Raw genomic sequence first — 13,824 nt, 5'->3', positions numbered from 1 at the left:
CCTAATTCCCTAATACGTATAAGATAGTATAATATTTGCATGATGACTTATAAGACCTATTAAACTGATCATAAGAGAAAGCAGCCTCGAGTTATCATCTAGTGCCCCGGCCCATAATCACTAGTTCAATACAATCATTATACGCTAAATTCCTTTCTATTTGTATGTGCGTGGACAGAAAAAAAATAATTTCTATGAAACACATTACAATACACCTTGTAGTAATTCATTAGTGAAAAGGCCATTATCATTAGGCAGGCAGCTTCAGAACTGGCAATGCTAATTGATATTCTAAGGGTGTCATTTTTATTAGCTGATATCGTCAAGGTAAAAATAGTGTTCTCTTATTAACATATTATAGAACATCAGCCATCCACAGAGCTTACAAAAGTCTTGTGTTTTCTGTACATACATATATATATTTTTTTCTTACTAACATCACAGAACATCAGCCATCCACAGAGCATACAGTCAGGAATTATATATATATATATATATATATATATATATATATATATATATATATATATATATATATATATATATAAAATTTTGCTTTCTTACTGACATCATAGAACATCAGCTCATGCGTTTTCAGTATATATATATATACAGTGGGGCAAAAAAGTATTTAGTCAGTCAGCAATAGTGCAAGTTCCACCACTTAAAAAGATGAGAGGCGTCTGTAATTTACATCATAGGTAGACCTCAACTATGGGAGACAAACTGAGAAAAAAAAATCCAGAAAATCACATTGTCTGTTTTTTTAACAATTTATTTGCATAATATGGTGGAAAATAAGTATTTGGTCAGAAACAAAATTTCATCTCAATACTTTGTAATATATCCTTTGTTGGCAATGACAGAGGTCAAACGTTTTCTGTAAGTCTTCACAAGGTTGCCACACACTGTTGTTGGTATGTTGGCCCATTCCTCCATGCAGATCTCCTCTAGAGCAGTGATGTTTTTGGCTTTTCGCTTGGCAACACGGACTTTCAACTCCCTCCAAAGGTTTTCTATAGGGTTGAGATCTGGAGACTGGCTAGGCCACTCCAGGACCTTGAAATGCTTCTTACGAAGCCACTCTTTCGTTGCCCTGGCGGTGTGCTTTGGATCATTGTCATGTTGAAAGACCCAGCCACGTTTCATCTTCAATGCCCTTGCTGATGGAAGGAGGTTTGCACTCAAAATCTCACGATACATGGCCCCATTCATTCTTTCATGTACCCGGATCAGTCGTCCTGGCCCCTTTGCAGAGAAACAGCCCCAAAGCATGATGTTTCCATCACCATGCTTTACAGTAGGTATGGTGTTTGATGGATGCAACTCAGTATTCTTTTTCCTCCAAACACGACAAGTTGTGTTTCTACCAAACAGTTCCAGTTTGGTTTCATCAGACCATAGGAAATTCTCCCAAAACTCCTCTGGATCATCCAAATGCCCTCTAGCAAACTTCAGACGGGCCCGGACATGTACTGGCTTAAGCAGTGGGACACGTCTGGCACTGCATGATCTGAGTCCATGGTGGCGTAGTGTGTTACTTATGGTAGGCCTTGTTACATTGGTCCCAGCTCTCTGCAGTTCATTCACTAGGTCCCCCCGCGTGGTTCTGGGATTTTTGCTCACCGTTCTTGTGATCATTCTGACCCCACGGGGTGGGATTTTGCGTGGAGCCCCAGATCGAGGGAGATTATCAGTGGTCTTGTATGTCTTCCATTTTCTAATTATTGCTCCCACTGTTGATTTCTTCACTCCAAGCTGGTTGGCTATTGCAGATTCAGTCTTCCCAGCCTGGTTCAGGGCTACAATTTTGTTTCTGGTGTCCTTTGACAGCTCTTTGGTCTTCACCATAATGGAGTTTGGAGCCAGACTGTTTGAGGGTGTGCACAGGTGTCTTTTTATACTGATAACAAGTTTAAACAGATGCCATTACTACAGGTAATGAGTGGAGGAAAGAGGAGACTCTTAAAGAAGAAGTTACAGGTCTGTGAGAGCCAGAAATCTTGATTGTTTGTTTCTGACCAAATACTTATTTTCCACCATAATATGCAAATAAATTGTTAAAAAAACAGACAATGTGATTTTCTGGATTTTTTTTTCTCAGTTTGTCTCTCATAGTTGAGGTCTACCTATGATGTAAATTACAGACGCCTCTCATCTTTTTAAATGGTGGAACTTGCACTATTGCTGACTGACTAAATACTTTTTTGCCCCACTGTATATATATATATATGAGCTAAGATCTTAAAGATCTAAGGTTATACATGATGATTAAATACTAGAATAAAACTGGGGTCCTGTAAGTATAAAGTTTATCCATGTGCAACATAAAATTATGCCAAAATAAATATGAAAAGGGTTATTTGTTTGATGTCAATAGATTAATGGATTACTAAAACAAAGGGAGAAAGCTACAAAGTTGAACACTGAGGACGAGTCTATACTATGTAATTATCATCAGGGTATTAAGACTTTTTGGTGATTCCTCAAAAGACATGTAATTACCGTAGTTAGACCATGTTCACACGTAGCGTAATTACTGCAGCTTTTCCTGTGCGTTTTTTGGGCAGTAAAGTGGATGAGATTTCATGAAAACTAATTTCTGCGGTGCACTTAACCCCTTCATGACCCAGCCTATTTTGACCTTAAAGACCTTGCTGTTTTTTGCAATTCTGACCAGTGTCCCTTCATGAGGTAATAACTCAGGAACGCTTCAATGGATCCTAGCGGTTCTGAGATTGTTTTTTCGTGACATATTGGGCTTCATGTTAGTGGTAAATTTAGGTCAATAAATTCTGTGTTTATTTGTGATAAAAACGGAAATTTGGCGAAAATTTTGAAAATTTCGCAATTTTCACATTTTGAATTTTTATTCTGTTAAACCAGAGAGTTATGTGACACAAAATAGTTAATAAATAACATTTCCCACACGTCTACTTTACATCAGCACAATTTTGGAAACAAAATTTTTTTTTGCTAGGAAGTTATAAGGGTTAAAATTTGACCAGCGATTTCTCATTTTTACAACGAAATTTACAAAACCATTTTTTTTAGGGACCACCTCACATTTGAAGTCAGTTTGAGGGGTCTATATGGCTGAAAATACCCAAAAGTGACACCATTCTAAAAACTGCACCCCTCAAGGTGCACAAAACCACATTCAAGAAGTTTATTAACCCTTCAGGTGCTTCACAGCAGCAGAAGCAACATGGAAGGAAAAAATGAACATTTAGCTTTTTAGTCACAAAAATGATTTTTCAGCAACAATTTTTTTATTTTCCCAATGGTAAAAGGAGAAACTGAACCACGTACGTTGTTGTCCAATTTGTCCTGAGTACGCTGATACCTCATATGTGGGGGTAAACCACTGTTTGGGCGCACGGCAGGGCTTGGAAGGGAAGGAGCGCCATTTGACTTTTTGAATGAAAAATTGGCTGCACTCTTTAGCGGACACCATGTCACATTTGGAGAGCCCCCGTGTGCCTAAAAATTGGAGCTCCCCCACAAGTGACCCCATTTTGGAAACTAGACGCCCCAAGGAACTTATCTAGATGCATAGTGAGCCCTTTAAACCCCCAAGTGCTTCACAAATTGATCCGTAAAAATGAAAAAGTACTTTTTTTTCACAAAAAAATTCTTTTAGCCTCAATTTTTTCATTTTCACATGGACAACAGGATAAAATGGATCCTAAAATTTGTTTGGCAATTTCTCCTGAGTACACCGATACTTCACATGTGGGGGTAAACCACTGTTTGGGCACATGGTAAGGCTCGGAAGGGAAGGAGCGCCATTTGACTTTTTGAATGAAAAATTATCTCCATCGATAGCGGACACCATGTCGCGTTTGGAGAGACCCTGTGTGCTTAAACATTGGAGCTCCCCCACAAGTGACCCCATTTTGGAAACTGGACCCCCCAAGGAACTTATCTAGATGCCTAGTGAGCACTTTAAACCCTCAGGTGCTTCACAAATTGATCCGTAAAAATGAAAAAGTACTTTTTTTTCACAAAAAATTTATTTTCGCCTCAATTTTTTCATTTTCACATGGGCAATAGGATAAAATGGATCCTAAAATTTGTTGAGCAATTTCTCCCGAGTACGCCGATACCTCATATGTGGGGGTAAACCACTGTTTGGGCACACGGCAGGGCTCGGAAGGGAAGGCGCGCCTTTTAACTTTTTGAATGGAAAATTAGCTCCAATTGTTAGCGGACACCATGTCGCATTTGGAGAGCCCCTGTGTGCCTATGCAATGGAGCTCCCCCACAAGTGACCCCATTTTGGAAACTAGACCCCCCAAGGAACTTATCTAGATGCATACTGAGCACTTTAAACCCCCAGGTGCTTCACAGAAGTTTATAATGCAGAGCCATGAAAATAAAAAATAATTTTTCTTTTCTCAAAAATGATTTTTTAGCCTGGAATTTCCTATTTTGCCAATGGTAATAGGAGAAATTGGACCACAAATGTTGTTGTCCAGTTTGTCCTGAGTATGCAGATACCCCATATGTGGGGGTAAACCACTGTTTGGGCGCACGGCAGGGCTCAGAAGGGAAGGCACGCCATTTGGCTTTTTAAATGGAAAATTATCTCCAATCATTAGCGGACACCATGTCGCGTTTGGAGAGCCCCTGTGTGCCTAAACATTGGAGATCCCCCACAAATTACCCCATTTTGGAAACTAGACCCCCAAAGGAACTAATCTAGATGTGTAGTGAGCACTTTGAACCCTCAAGTGCTTCACAGAAGTTTATAACGCAGAGCCATGAAAATAAAAAAAAAAAATTATTTTCTCAAAAATGAATTTTAGCCCGCAATTTTTTATTTTCCCAAGGGTAACAGGAGAAATTTGACCCCAAAAGTTGTTGTCCAGTTTCTCCTGAGTACGCTGATACCCCATATGTGGGGGTAAACCACTGTTTAGGCACATGCTGGGGCTCGGAAGTGAAGTAGTGACGTTTTGAAATGCAGACTTTGATGGAATGCTCTGCGGGCGTCACGTTGCGTTTGCAGAGCCCCTGATGTGGCTAAACAGTAGAAACCCCCCACAAGTGACCCCATTTTGGAAACTAGACCCCGAAAGGAACTTATCTAGATGTGAGGTGAGCACTTTGAACCCCCAAGTGCTTCACAGAAGTTCATAACACAGAGCAGTGAAAATAATAAATACGTTTTCTTTCCTCAAAAATAATTTTTTAGCCCAGAATTTTTTATTTTCCCAAGGGTTACAGGAGAAATTGGACCACAAAAGTTGTTGTCCAGTTTCTCCTGAGTACGCTGATACCCCATGTGTGGGGGTAAACCACTGTTTGGGCACACGTGGGGGCTCAGAAGGGAAGTAGTGACTTTTGAAATGCAGACTTTGATGGAATGGTCTGCGGGCGTCACATTGCGTTTGCAGAGCCCCTGGTGTGCCTAAACAGTAGAAACCCCCCACAAGTGACCCCATTTTGGAAACTAGACCCCCAAAGGAACTTATCTAGATGTGTGGTGAGCACTTTCAACCCCCAAGTGCTTTACAGAAGTTTATAACGCAGAGCCGTGAAAATAATAAATACGTTTTCTTTCCTCAAAAATAATTTTTTAGCCCAGAATTTTTTATTTTCCCAAGGGTTACAGGAGAAATTGGACCGCAAAAGTTGTTGTCCAGTTTCTCCTGAGTACGCTGATGCCCCATGTGTGGGGGTAAACCACTGTTTGGGCACACGTGGGGGCTCAGAAGGGAAGTAGTGACTTTTGAAATGCAGACTTTGATGGAATGGTCTGCGGGCGTCACGTTGCGTTTGCAGAGCCCCTGGTGTGCCTAAACAGTAGAAACCCCCCACAAGTGACCCCATTTTGGAAACTAGACCCCCCAAGGAACTTATCTAGATATGTGGTGAGCACTTTGAACCCCCAAGTGCTTCACAGACGTTTACAACGCAGAGCCGTGAAAATAAAAAATCATTTTTCTTTCCTCAAAAATGATGTTTTAGCAAGCAATTTTTTATTTTCTCAAGGGTAACAGGAGAAATTGGACCCCAATAATTGTTGCGCAGTTTGTCCTGAGTATGCTGGTACCCCATATGTGGGGGTAAACCACTGTTTGGGCACACGTCGGGGTTCGGAAGTGAGGGAGCACCATTTGAATTTTTGAATACAAGATTGGCTGGAATCAATGGTGGCGCCATGTTGCGTTTGGAGACCCCCTGAAGTGCCTAAACAGTGGAAACCCCTCAATTCTACCTCCAACACACCCCTAACCCTTATCCCAACTGTAGCCGTAACCCTAATCACAACCCTAACCCCAACACACCCCTAACCACAACCCTAACCCCAACACACCCCTAACCCTAACCACAACCCTAATTCCAACCCAACTCTAAGGCTATGTGCCAACGTTGCGGATTCGTATGAGATTTTTCAGCATCATTTTTGAAAAATCCGCGGGTAAAAGGCACTGCGTTTTACCTGTGGATTTACCGTGGATTTCCAGTGTTTTTTGTGCGGATTTCACCTGTGGATTCCTATTGAGGAACAGGTGTAAAACGCTGCGGAATCCGCACAAAGAATTGGCATGCTGCGGAAAATACAACGCAGCGTTCCCGCGCGGTATTTTCTGCACCATGGGCACAGCGGATTTGGTTTTCCATATGTTTACATGGTACTGTAAACCCGATGGAACACTGCTGCGAATCCGCAGCGGCCAATCCGCACCGTGTGCACATAGCCTAATTCTAAAGGTATGTGCACACGCTGCGGAAAACGCTGCGGATCCGCAGCAGTTTCCCATGAGTGTACAGTTCAATGTGAACCTATGGGAACCAAAAATCGCTGTACACATGCTGCGGAAAAACTGCACGGAAACGCAGCGGTTTACATTCCGCAGCATGTCACTTCTTTCTGCGGATTCCGCAGCGGTTTTAGAACTGCTCCAATAGAAAATCGCAGTTGTAAAACCGCAGTGAAATGCGCAGAAAAACCGCGGTAAATCCACGATAAATCGGCAGCGGTTTAGCACTGTGGATTTTTCAAATCCGCTGCGGAAAAATCCGCATAGGACCAGAATACGTGTGCACATACCGAAACCCTAACCCTAGCCCTAACCCTACCCCTAACCCTAACCCTAACCCTAGCCCTAACCCTACCCCTACCCCTAACCCTAGCCCTAACCCTACCCCTACCCCTAACCCTACCCCTAACCCTAACCCTACCCCTAACCCTACCCCTAACCCTAACCCTAGTTCTTACCCCAACCTTAGTGAAAAAAAAAAAATTCTTTATTTTTTTTATTGTCCCTATCTATGGGGGTGACAAAGGGGGGGGTCATTTACTATTTTTTTTATTTTGATCACTGAGATAGGATATATCTCAGTGATCAAAATTCACTCTGGAACGAATCTGACGGCCGGCAGATTCGGCGGGCGCACTGCACATGCGCCCGCCATTTTGGAAGATGGCGGCGCCCAGGAAAGAAGACGGACGGACCTCGGGCGGCCAGGTAAGTATAAGGGGGGGGAGATCAGGGCACGGGGGGGGCGTCGGAGCACGGGGGGGTGGATCGGATCATGGGGGGGGTGGATCGGAACACGGGAGGGAGGATTGGAGCACGGGGAAGGATTGGAGCACGGGGTGAGGGATCGCTGTGCGGGGGTGGTGGATCGGAGCACGGGGGGGGGGGTCGCTGTGTGCGGGGGGGGATCGGAGTGCGGGGGGGTTTGATTGCAGCACAGGGGGTGTGATTGGTGCACGGGGAAGCGGACAGGAGGACGGGGGAGCGGAGCACAGGACGGAGGGGAGCGGACCACAGATCGGGGGGCTGGGGGGGCGATCGGAGGGGTGGGGTGGGTGCACATAAGTGTTTCCAGCCATGGCCGATGATATTGCAGCATCGGCCATGGCTGGATTGTAATATTTCACCAGTTTTTTAGGTGAAATATTACAAATCGCTCTGATTGGCAGTTTCACTTTCAACAGCCAATCAGAGCGATCGTAGCCACGAGGGGGTGAAGCCACCCCCCCTGGGCTAAACTACCACTCCCCCTGTCCCTGCAGATCGGGTGAAATGGGAGTTAACCCTTTCACCCGGCCTGCAGGGACGCGATCTTTCCATGACGCATATGCTGCGTCATGGGTCGGAATGGCACCGACTTTCATGACGCAGCGTATGCGTCAAAGGTCGGGAAGGGGTTAAAGGGAATCTGTCATGCTTTTTTTACCTGCAGATATGGGGTTAATCTGCATTTTAATAGCATTCTGAAGCTGTACGGTCGCTTCACTGAAATTCAGGCATCTGGGAGGAAATTAATTGTATATCCACCCGCAGCCTCGGGCTTAGAGACATAGGGGTGCGGCCAGTCCTAACCCCGCCACGGCGCTGACTGACAGCCTGCTCACCATCAGAGTGGTTACAGCCGCAGTGAGCGGTGACTGGAGCCAGCCCTCCCCTATGACTGAGAGCCCAAGGTTGCTGAGAGGAATAACGTTCATTTCCTCCTGGCAGCGGGGCTCTCAGTGCAGGTGCTGGGCAGCTTCACAATGCTGCTAACCTGCAGATTAAAGGGACACTGTCACCTGGATTTGGAGGGAACAATCTTCAGCCATGGAGGCGGGGTTTGGGGGTTTTTGATTCACCCTTTCCTTACCCGCTGGCTGCATGCTGGCTGCAATATTGGATTGAAGTTCATTCTCTGTCCTCCATAGTACACGCCTGCACAAGGCAAGATTGCCTTGTGCAGGCATGTACTACGGAGGACAGAGAATGAACTTCAATCCAATATTGCAGCCAGCGGGTAAGGAAAGGGTGAATCAAACACCCGAAAACCCCGCCTCTATGGATGAAGATTGTTCCCTCCAAATTCAGGTGACAGTGTCCCTTTAATCTCATATCTGCAGGTTTATAGCATATTTTTACATGACAGATTCCCTTTAAACATGCTGTTGAACTCTACTATTTTTGGTGCAGAATCAAAGGTTTCCTATACTAAAAATGCAAGTTTCTTCAAACCTGCAGTAAAAGCACATCAACTGAAGGGGAAAACGCAGCAAAAACGCAATAATCAGAGAAGAATGTTATTGCATATTTTAGTGTGGACGCCTACAGAAAATATGCAGATAAAAAAGCAGCAGAAAAAGGCAGCATTTAACATTAAGTGTGAACGCGGCCAAACAGAGGTTGCATGTCAGCCACGTCCATCATGTACAGGGTTTCTGAAGGACGATGCCGTGTTCTCTTTGGTTGGATGTCTGCAGCTGTTGTAGATCACACTGTATATTTATAAAATAGTTTCAAGTGTTTTGCCAAATCTTTCTCTAAAAGAATTGCTACTGGCATCTATGCAAATACATTAATGTCAAAATAATCAAAAGTTAAAGTATTCTAGGAGTGATACCTTTAATGGCTATCTAGAAAAAATATAATTTCAAGCTTTCCGATCACAGAGGCCTCTTCATCAGGATTTTGGCCAATAAAGATATCACTCTTAGGGCTTATACTCGCTTGTGCCGCCGGCAATTGGGAGCCAAGCGTGCAGCTCCATGTATTGCTATGCAGCCGCACGCTCCGCTCTGGAGTGCTGGGGGCAGAGCCGGGTTTTAACATGCGAGACTCGGCCGTATTTCACGCAAGTGAGTATGAGCCCTTAGAATATGCTTTGTCTTTTTTTACATTAAAGTATTTAATGCACACAGATTTTTCTTGGCTATCATGGCTCCACGATATATTTTTTCATCATTATAATACAACTGTAAGCTATGTCTTTGTAAGAATCTCAGATAAATAAATGGATGTAAAGTCTACACCTATTGTATTTTATGGACTTTGTATTTGGGATCCAGGGACGAAAGCCCTAAGGCACAAGTGTGAAATAGTAACGTGATAAATACAAGAATGATATTATCTTGCAGATAGTCTCTATGTATTGTAATGAAGCATCTAGAGTGCACCAGGCACAAATGGTAGAGATTCACCAGTCACTGAGAAGGGAGAGAAGGTCCTTACCCGTTGAGATGTAAAATATGAGGGAGCAGAACAGATTGCTGTTCTATGGATAATTAGATCTGCTCAAAGAAGCCAATTAAGTTCCATGGTGAGTTATGCAGAACTCTCATAATAGTTGCGATAAAGAACAATTTCATAATAATAACATTTGCATTTTATAGAGTGCAGATCCTCTGTAGCTGCAAAATGTCTCCACTAATTGACTTGCACTGAAAGCCGTATCAGGGGGATAGAGCGGTCAAAGCTGACAAAATCCTACAACTGAATTACAGTGCACTGTTTAATGTGCAGCCCCCTCATGCGTGCTACACCCCCTAGCGCACCTGCAGCACCCCCTACCTGTTGAAAGTGTTGTTTCTGCTAACCATCCTTAGGAATCCAGTTGGGTCAGTTACAGAATTCATTTTGTTGTTAAGCTCATCATATTGCTGGTCCATATAATCTCCTGCCTCGCTCTCGGTCTCACTGCTTGCACAAGTCCTAGAGATGAAACAGACAATGTTACATCTTAAACATGCTTGACAGAATTTAATTTGCTTTCCTTTAAAGACATGCTGATAGGAAATTATATCATTCTAAGCAGTAAAGTCTGAAGGATATTAAAAGTGATAGAGCATCCAATAAACAGTCTACAACTGAGTAAGCAGAGCATTTCATACCATAAGATCATAGCAAAATATGAAAATACTGAAAATCTGAACTATTTGCAGAACATATTGTTTTATTTGGTTCAATTGGAGTATAGAAATTAAATGGTTAATAGGATGAAAAGTTACAGGATACTTGTTATTTACTCTAGTCCTTGAACATTCATTACTACTTGTCCGCTCAGTGGTTTTCTACTGGGTCCTCACCAGCCAGAACACAGTGATCCCTGGCCTTCACCACTGATCGTAGTCCATGCCAAGTTTAGTAAAATTTGACCTCAATTACTATTATAATTTGTGAATATAAAATATGTTCATTAAATGCATTTTTTTTTTAATGATACAGGGTTTCAATAAAACTTCTGGAGTATTTAGCTTATGTATAGCCTTCATGTATCACTGTACTTTCTGTAGCCTCTGTGTATTATAATACACTCAGTAGTCTCTGTATTACAATACATTCTGTACCCTCTATACATTCAGTAGCTACTAGGTTTCACAATACATTCTGCAGCCTAAATGGATCACAACACATTATGTAGCCTCTAGGTATCATAATACATTCTGTAGTCTCTAGGTATCACAATACGTTTTATAGGCTTAATATATCACAATACATTCTGTAGCCAACATATACCACAATACATTTTGTAGCCTAAATGTATCACAATACATTCTGTACCCTCTATGCATCACAATACATTCAGTAGTTACTAGGTTTCACAATACATTCTGCAGCCTAAATAGATCACAATACATTATGTAGCCTCTATGTATCATAATACATTATGTAGTCTCTGGGTATCACAATACGTTTTATAGGCTTAATATATCACAATACATTCTGGACCCAACATATACCACAATGCATTTTGTAGCCTTAATGTATCAAAATACTTTCTGTACCCTTTATGTGTCACAATACATTCAGCAGTTACTAGGTTTCACAATACATTCTACAGCCTAAATGGATCACAATACATTATGTAGCCTCTAGGTATCACAATAGGTTTTATAGGCTTAATATATCACAATACATTCTGTAGCCAACATATACCACAATACATTTTGTAGCCTAAATGTATCACAATACATTATGTAGCCTCTATGTACCACAATATATTCTGTAGGCTCTATAGATTACAATACATTCTGCACCCTATATGGATCACAATACATTCTGCAGCCTCTATGTTTTCCAACACATTCTTGGCCTGCTGTGGAATAAATTGCAGACTTTCTAATTGCAGGTCTATGGCCCTTATCTTACCTTGAATGATCTTCTATGCTGAGTTCTGAACAATTTAGTAATCATAAATGAGCCTCAGCGTAGATGATCATTTAGGTGAGTAGAACTTCCCCAATGTTATGTGGGTGTAATGGATACTGTATCAATGTTACGCTTTTTATATCTTCCAAAATATATTTCCATTTAATACTAGAATGAGATGTTACAAATGTAAAGAGCTGAGACTTTAGAACATTTTTCATATTCAGCAATGTACAGATTGATGATATGGGCTGCTAATGCATTTCATAGTGCAACATGATAATGTAATTACTGCATAGGTCATCTCTGCGGATATAAACCTGAGAATATAGACAAGCTGTATGTGCGACATGTTTCGCAGTGTTTGCTTCTATTTCTTAATCCCAGTGCTTCCTTGCGATCTCATAAATTGTTAAAAATGTATGAAGTGTACTAAATTATGCATGCAAACAAAAAAAAAAATTTCTCCATGCAGATGCATTATAAATTTTACTAGTGATACACTGAGCAATGTACTATAACCATGTATGAACGTCAAGCCATGGAGGGCCCCTTCATGCCGCGGCCCTTTTTCATTTTTGTGTTTTCGTTTTTCGCTCCCCTCCTTCCCAGAGCTGTAACTTTTTTATTTTTCCGTCAATATGGCCATGTGAGGGCTTGTTTTTTGCGTGCCGAGCTGACGTTTTTAATGATACCACATTTGTGCAGATATGTTCTTTTGATCGCCCGTAATTGCATTTGAATGCAATGTCGCGGCGACCAAAAAAAACGTAATTCTGGTGTTTCAAATTTTTTTCTCGCTACACTGTTTAGCGATCAAGTTAATGCTTTCTTTTGCTGATAGATCGGGTGATTCTGAACGCGGCGATACCAAATATGTGTAGGTTTGATTTTTTTTTTTTTATTATATTTTGCATGGGGCGAAATGGGGGTTATTTAAACTTTCATATTTTTTTATTTTTTTTTCATATTTTTAAAAATATTTTTTTTTTACTTTTGCCATGCCTCAATAGCCTCCATGGGAGGCTAGAAGCTGGCACCACTCGATCGGCTCTGCTACATAGCAGCGAACATCAGATCGCTGCTATGTAGCTGAATTGCAGGTGTGCTATGAGCACCGACCACAGGGGGGCGCTCACAGCAGGCCGGCATCAGTAACCATAGAGGTCTCAAGGACCTCTATGGTTACCATCCTGACGCATCGCCGACCCCCGATCATGTGACGGGGGTTGGCGATGCGCTTCTTTTCCGGCCGCGCGACGGTTAAATGCCACTGTCAGCGTTTGACAGCGGCATTTAACAGGTTAATAGCGGCGGGGGAATCACGATTTCACCCGCCGCTATTGCGCGCACATGTCAGCTGTACAAAACAGCTGACATGTCTCGACTTTGATGTGGGCTCAACGCCGGAGCCCACATCAAAGGGGGAGACACGATATGAGCAGTACATGTACTGCTCATGTCATGAAGGGGTTAATGCCTATTTCACAGGTATGCAAATTGTCTCTTTAAAGAGGCAGAGGACTTAAACTGTAGTGCCATCTATTAGAAGCAGCAATCCTAAAAGTCAATATTTACCCTTTAAAGGGGTCTTGCCATATAACTTAGGATAAAATCTAAACCAGAATCTCAATTTGCAGACAAGGTGTTCTGGGGTGTCCTCTTCCTCTCTGAAGAGGAAATCTGCATATTCAATTTCCCAGAGGAGCATTGCATGGCGTATAAGCCTCCTTACACTGACATGCCAGTCATGTCACTCTTCACAAAGAGAAACGTTACCCCTTAGATCCCAGTCTTAAACATCTTATACAGCCAAATCAGATCTAATGCTTTGACTTACGAGGGGCAGTACACCGAAACACTCTCTATAAATTGAGATTCTGGTTTGGTTTTTATCCTAAGTCATATGACAATGCTCATTAACCCC

At 42.3% G+C, this 13,824-nt stretch overlaps 1 protein-coding gene across 1 annotated transcript in view; it reads right to left on the bottom strand.

The window, feature by feature from the left end:
- Nucleotides 1-13,824, bottom strand: part of TTC28 (tetratricopeptide repeat domain 28) — a 667,947-nt gene that overhangs the window by 176,778 nt on the left and 477,345 nt on the right. Inside the window, exon 12 of the mRNA XM_069758682.1 lies at nucleotides 10,320-10,460. Coding sequence (XP_069614783.1) covers nucleotides 10,320-10,460 — 141 coding nt within the window. The remainder of the gene's footprint in view (nucleotides 1-10,319; nucleotides 10,461-13,824) is intronic.

This window comes from Ranitomeya imitator, chromosome 1, assembly GCF_032444005.1.
Source record: "Ranitomeya imitator isolate aRanImi1 chromosome 1, aRanImi1.pri, whole genome shotgun sequence".
NCBI classification, from domain to species: domain Eukaryota; kingdom Metazoa; phylum Chordata; class Amphibia; order Anura; family Dendrobatidae; genus Ranitomeya; species Ranitomeya imitator.
The sequence above is the reverse complement of the archived record's forward strand: the minus strand, read 5'-3'. Positions and strand labels throughout refer to the sequence as shown.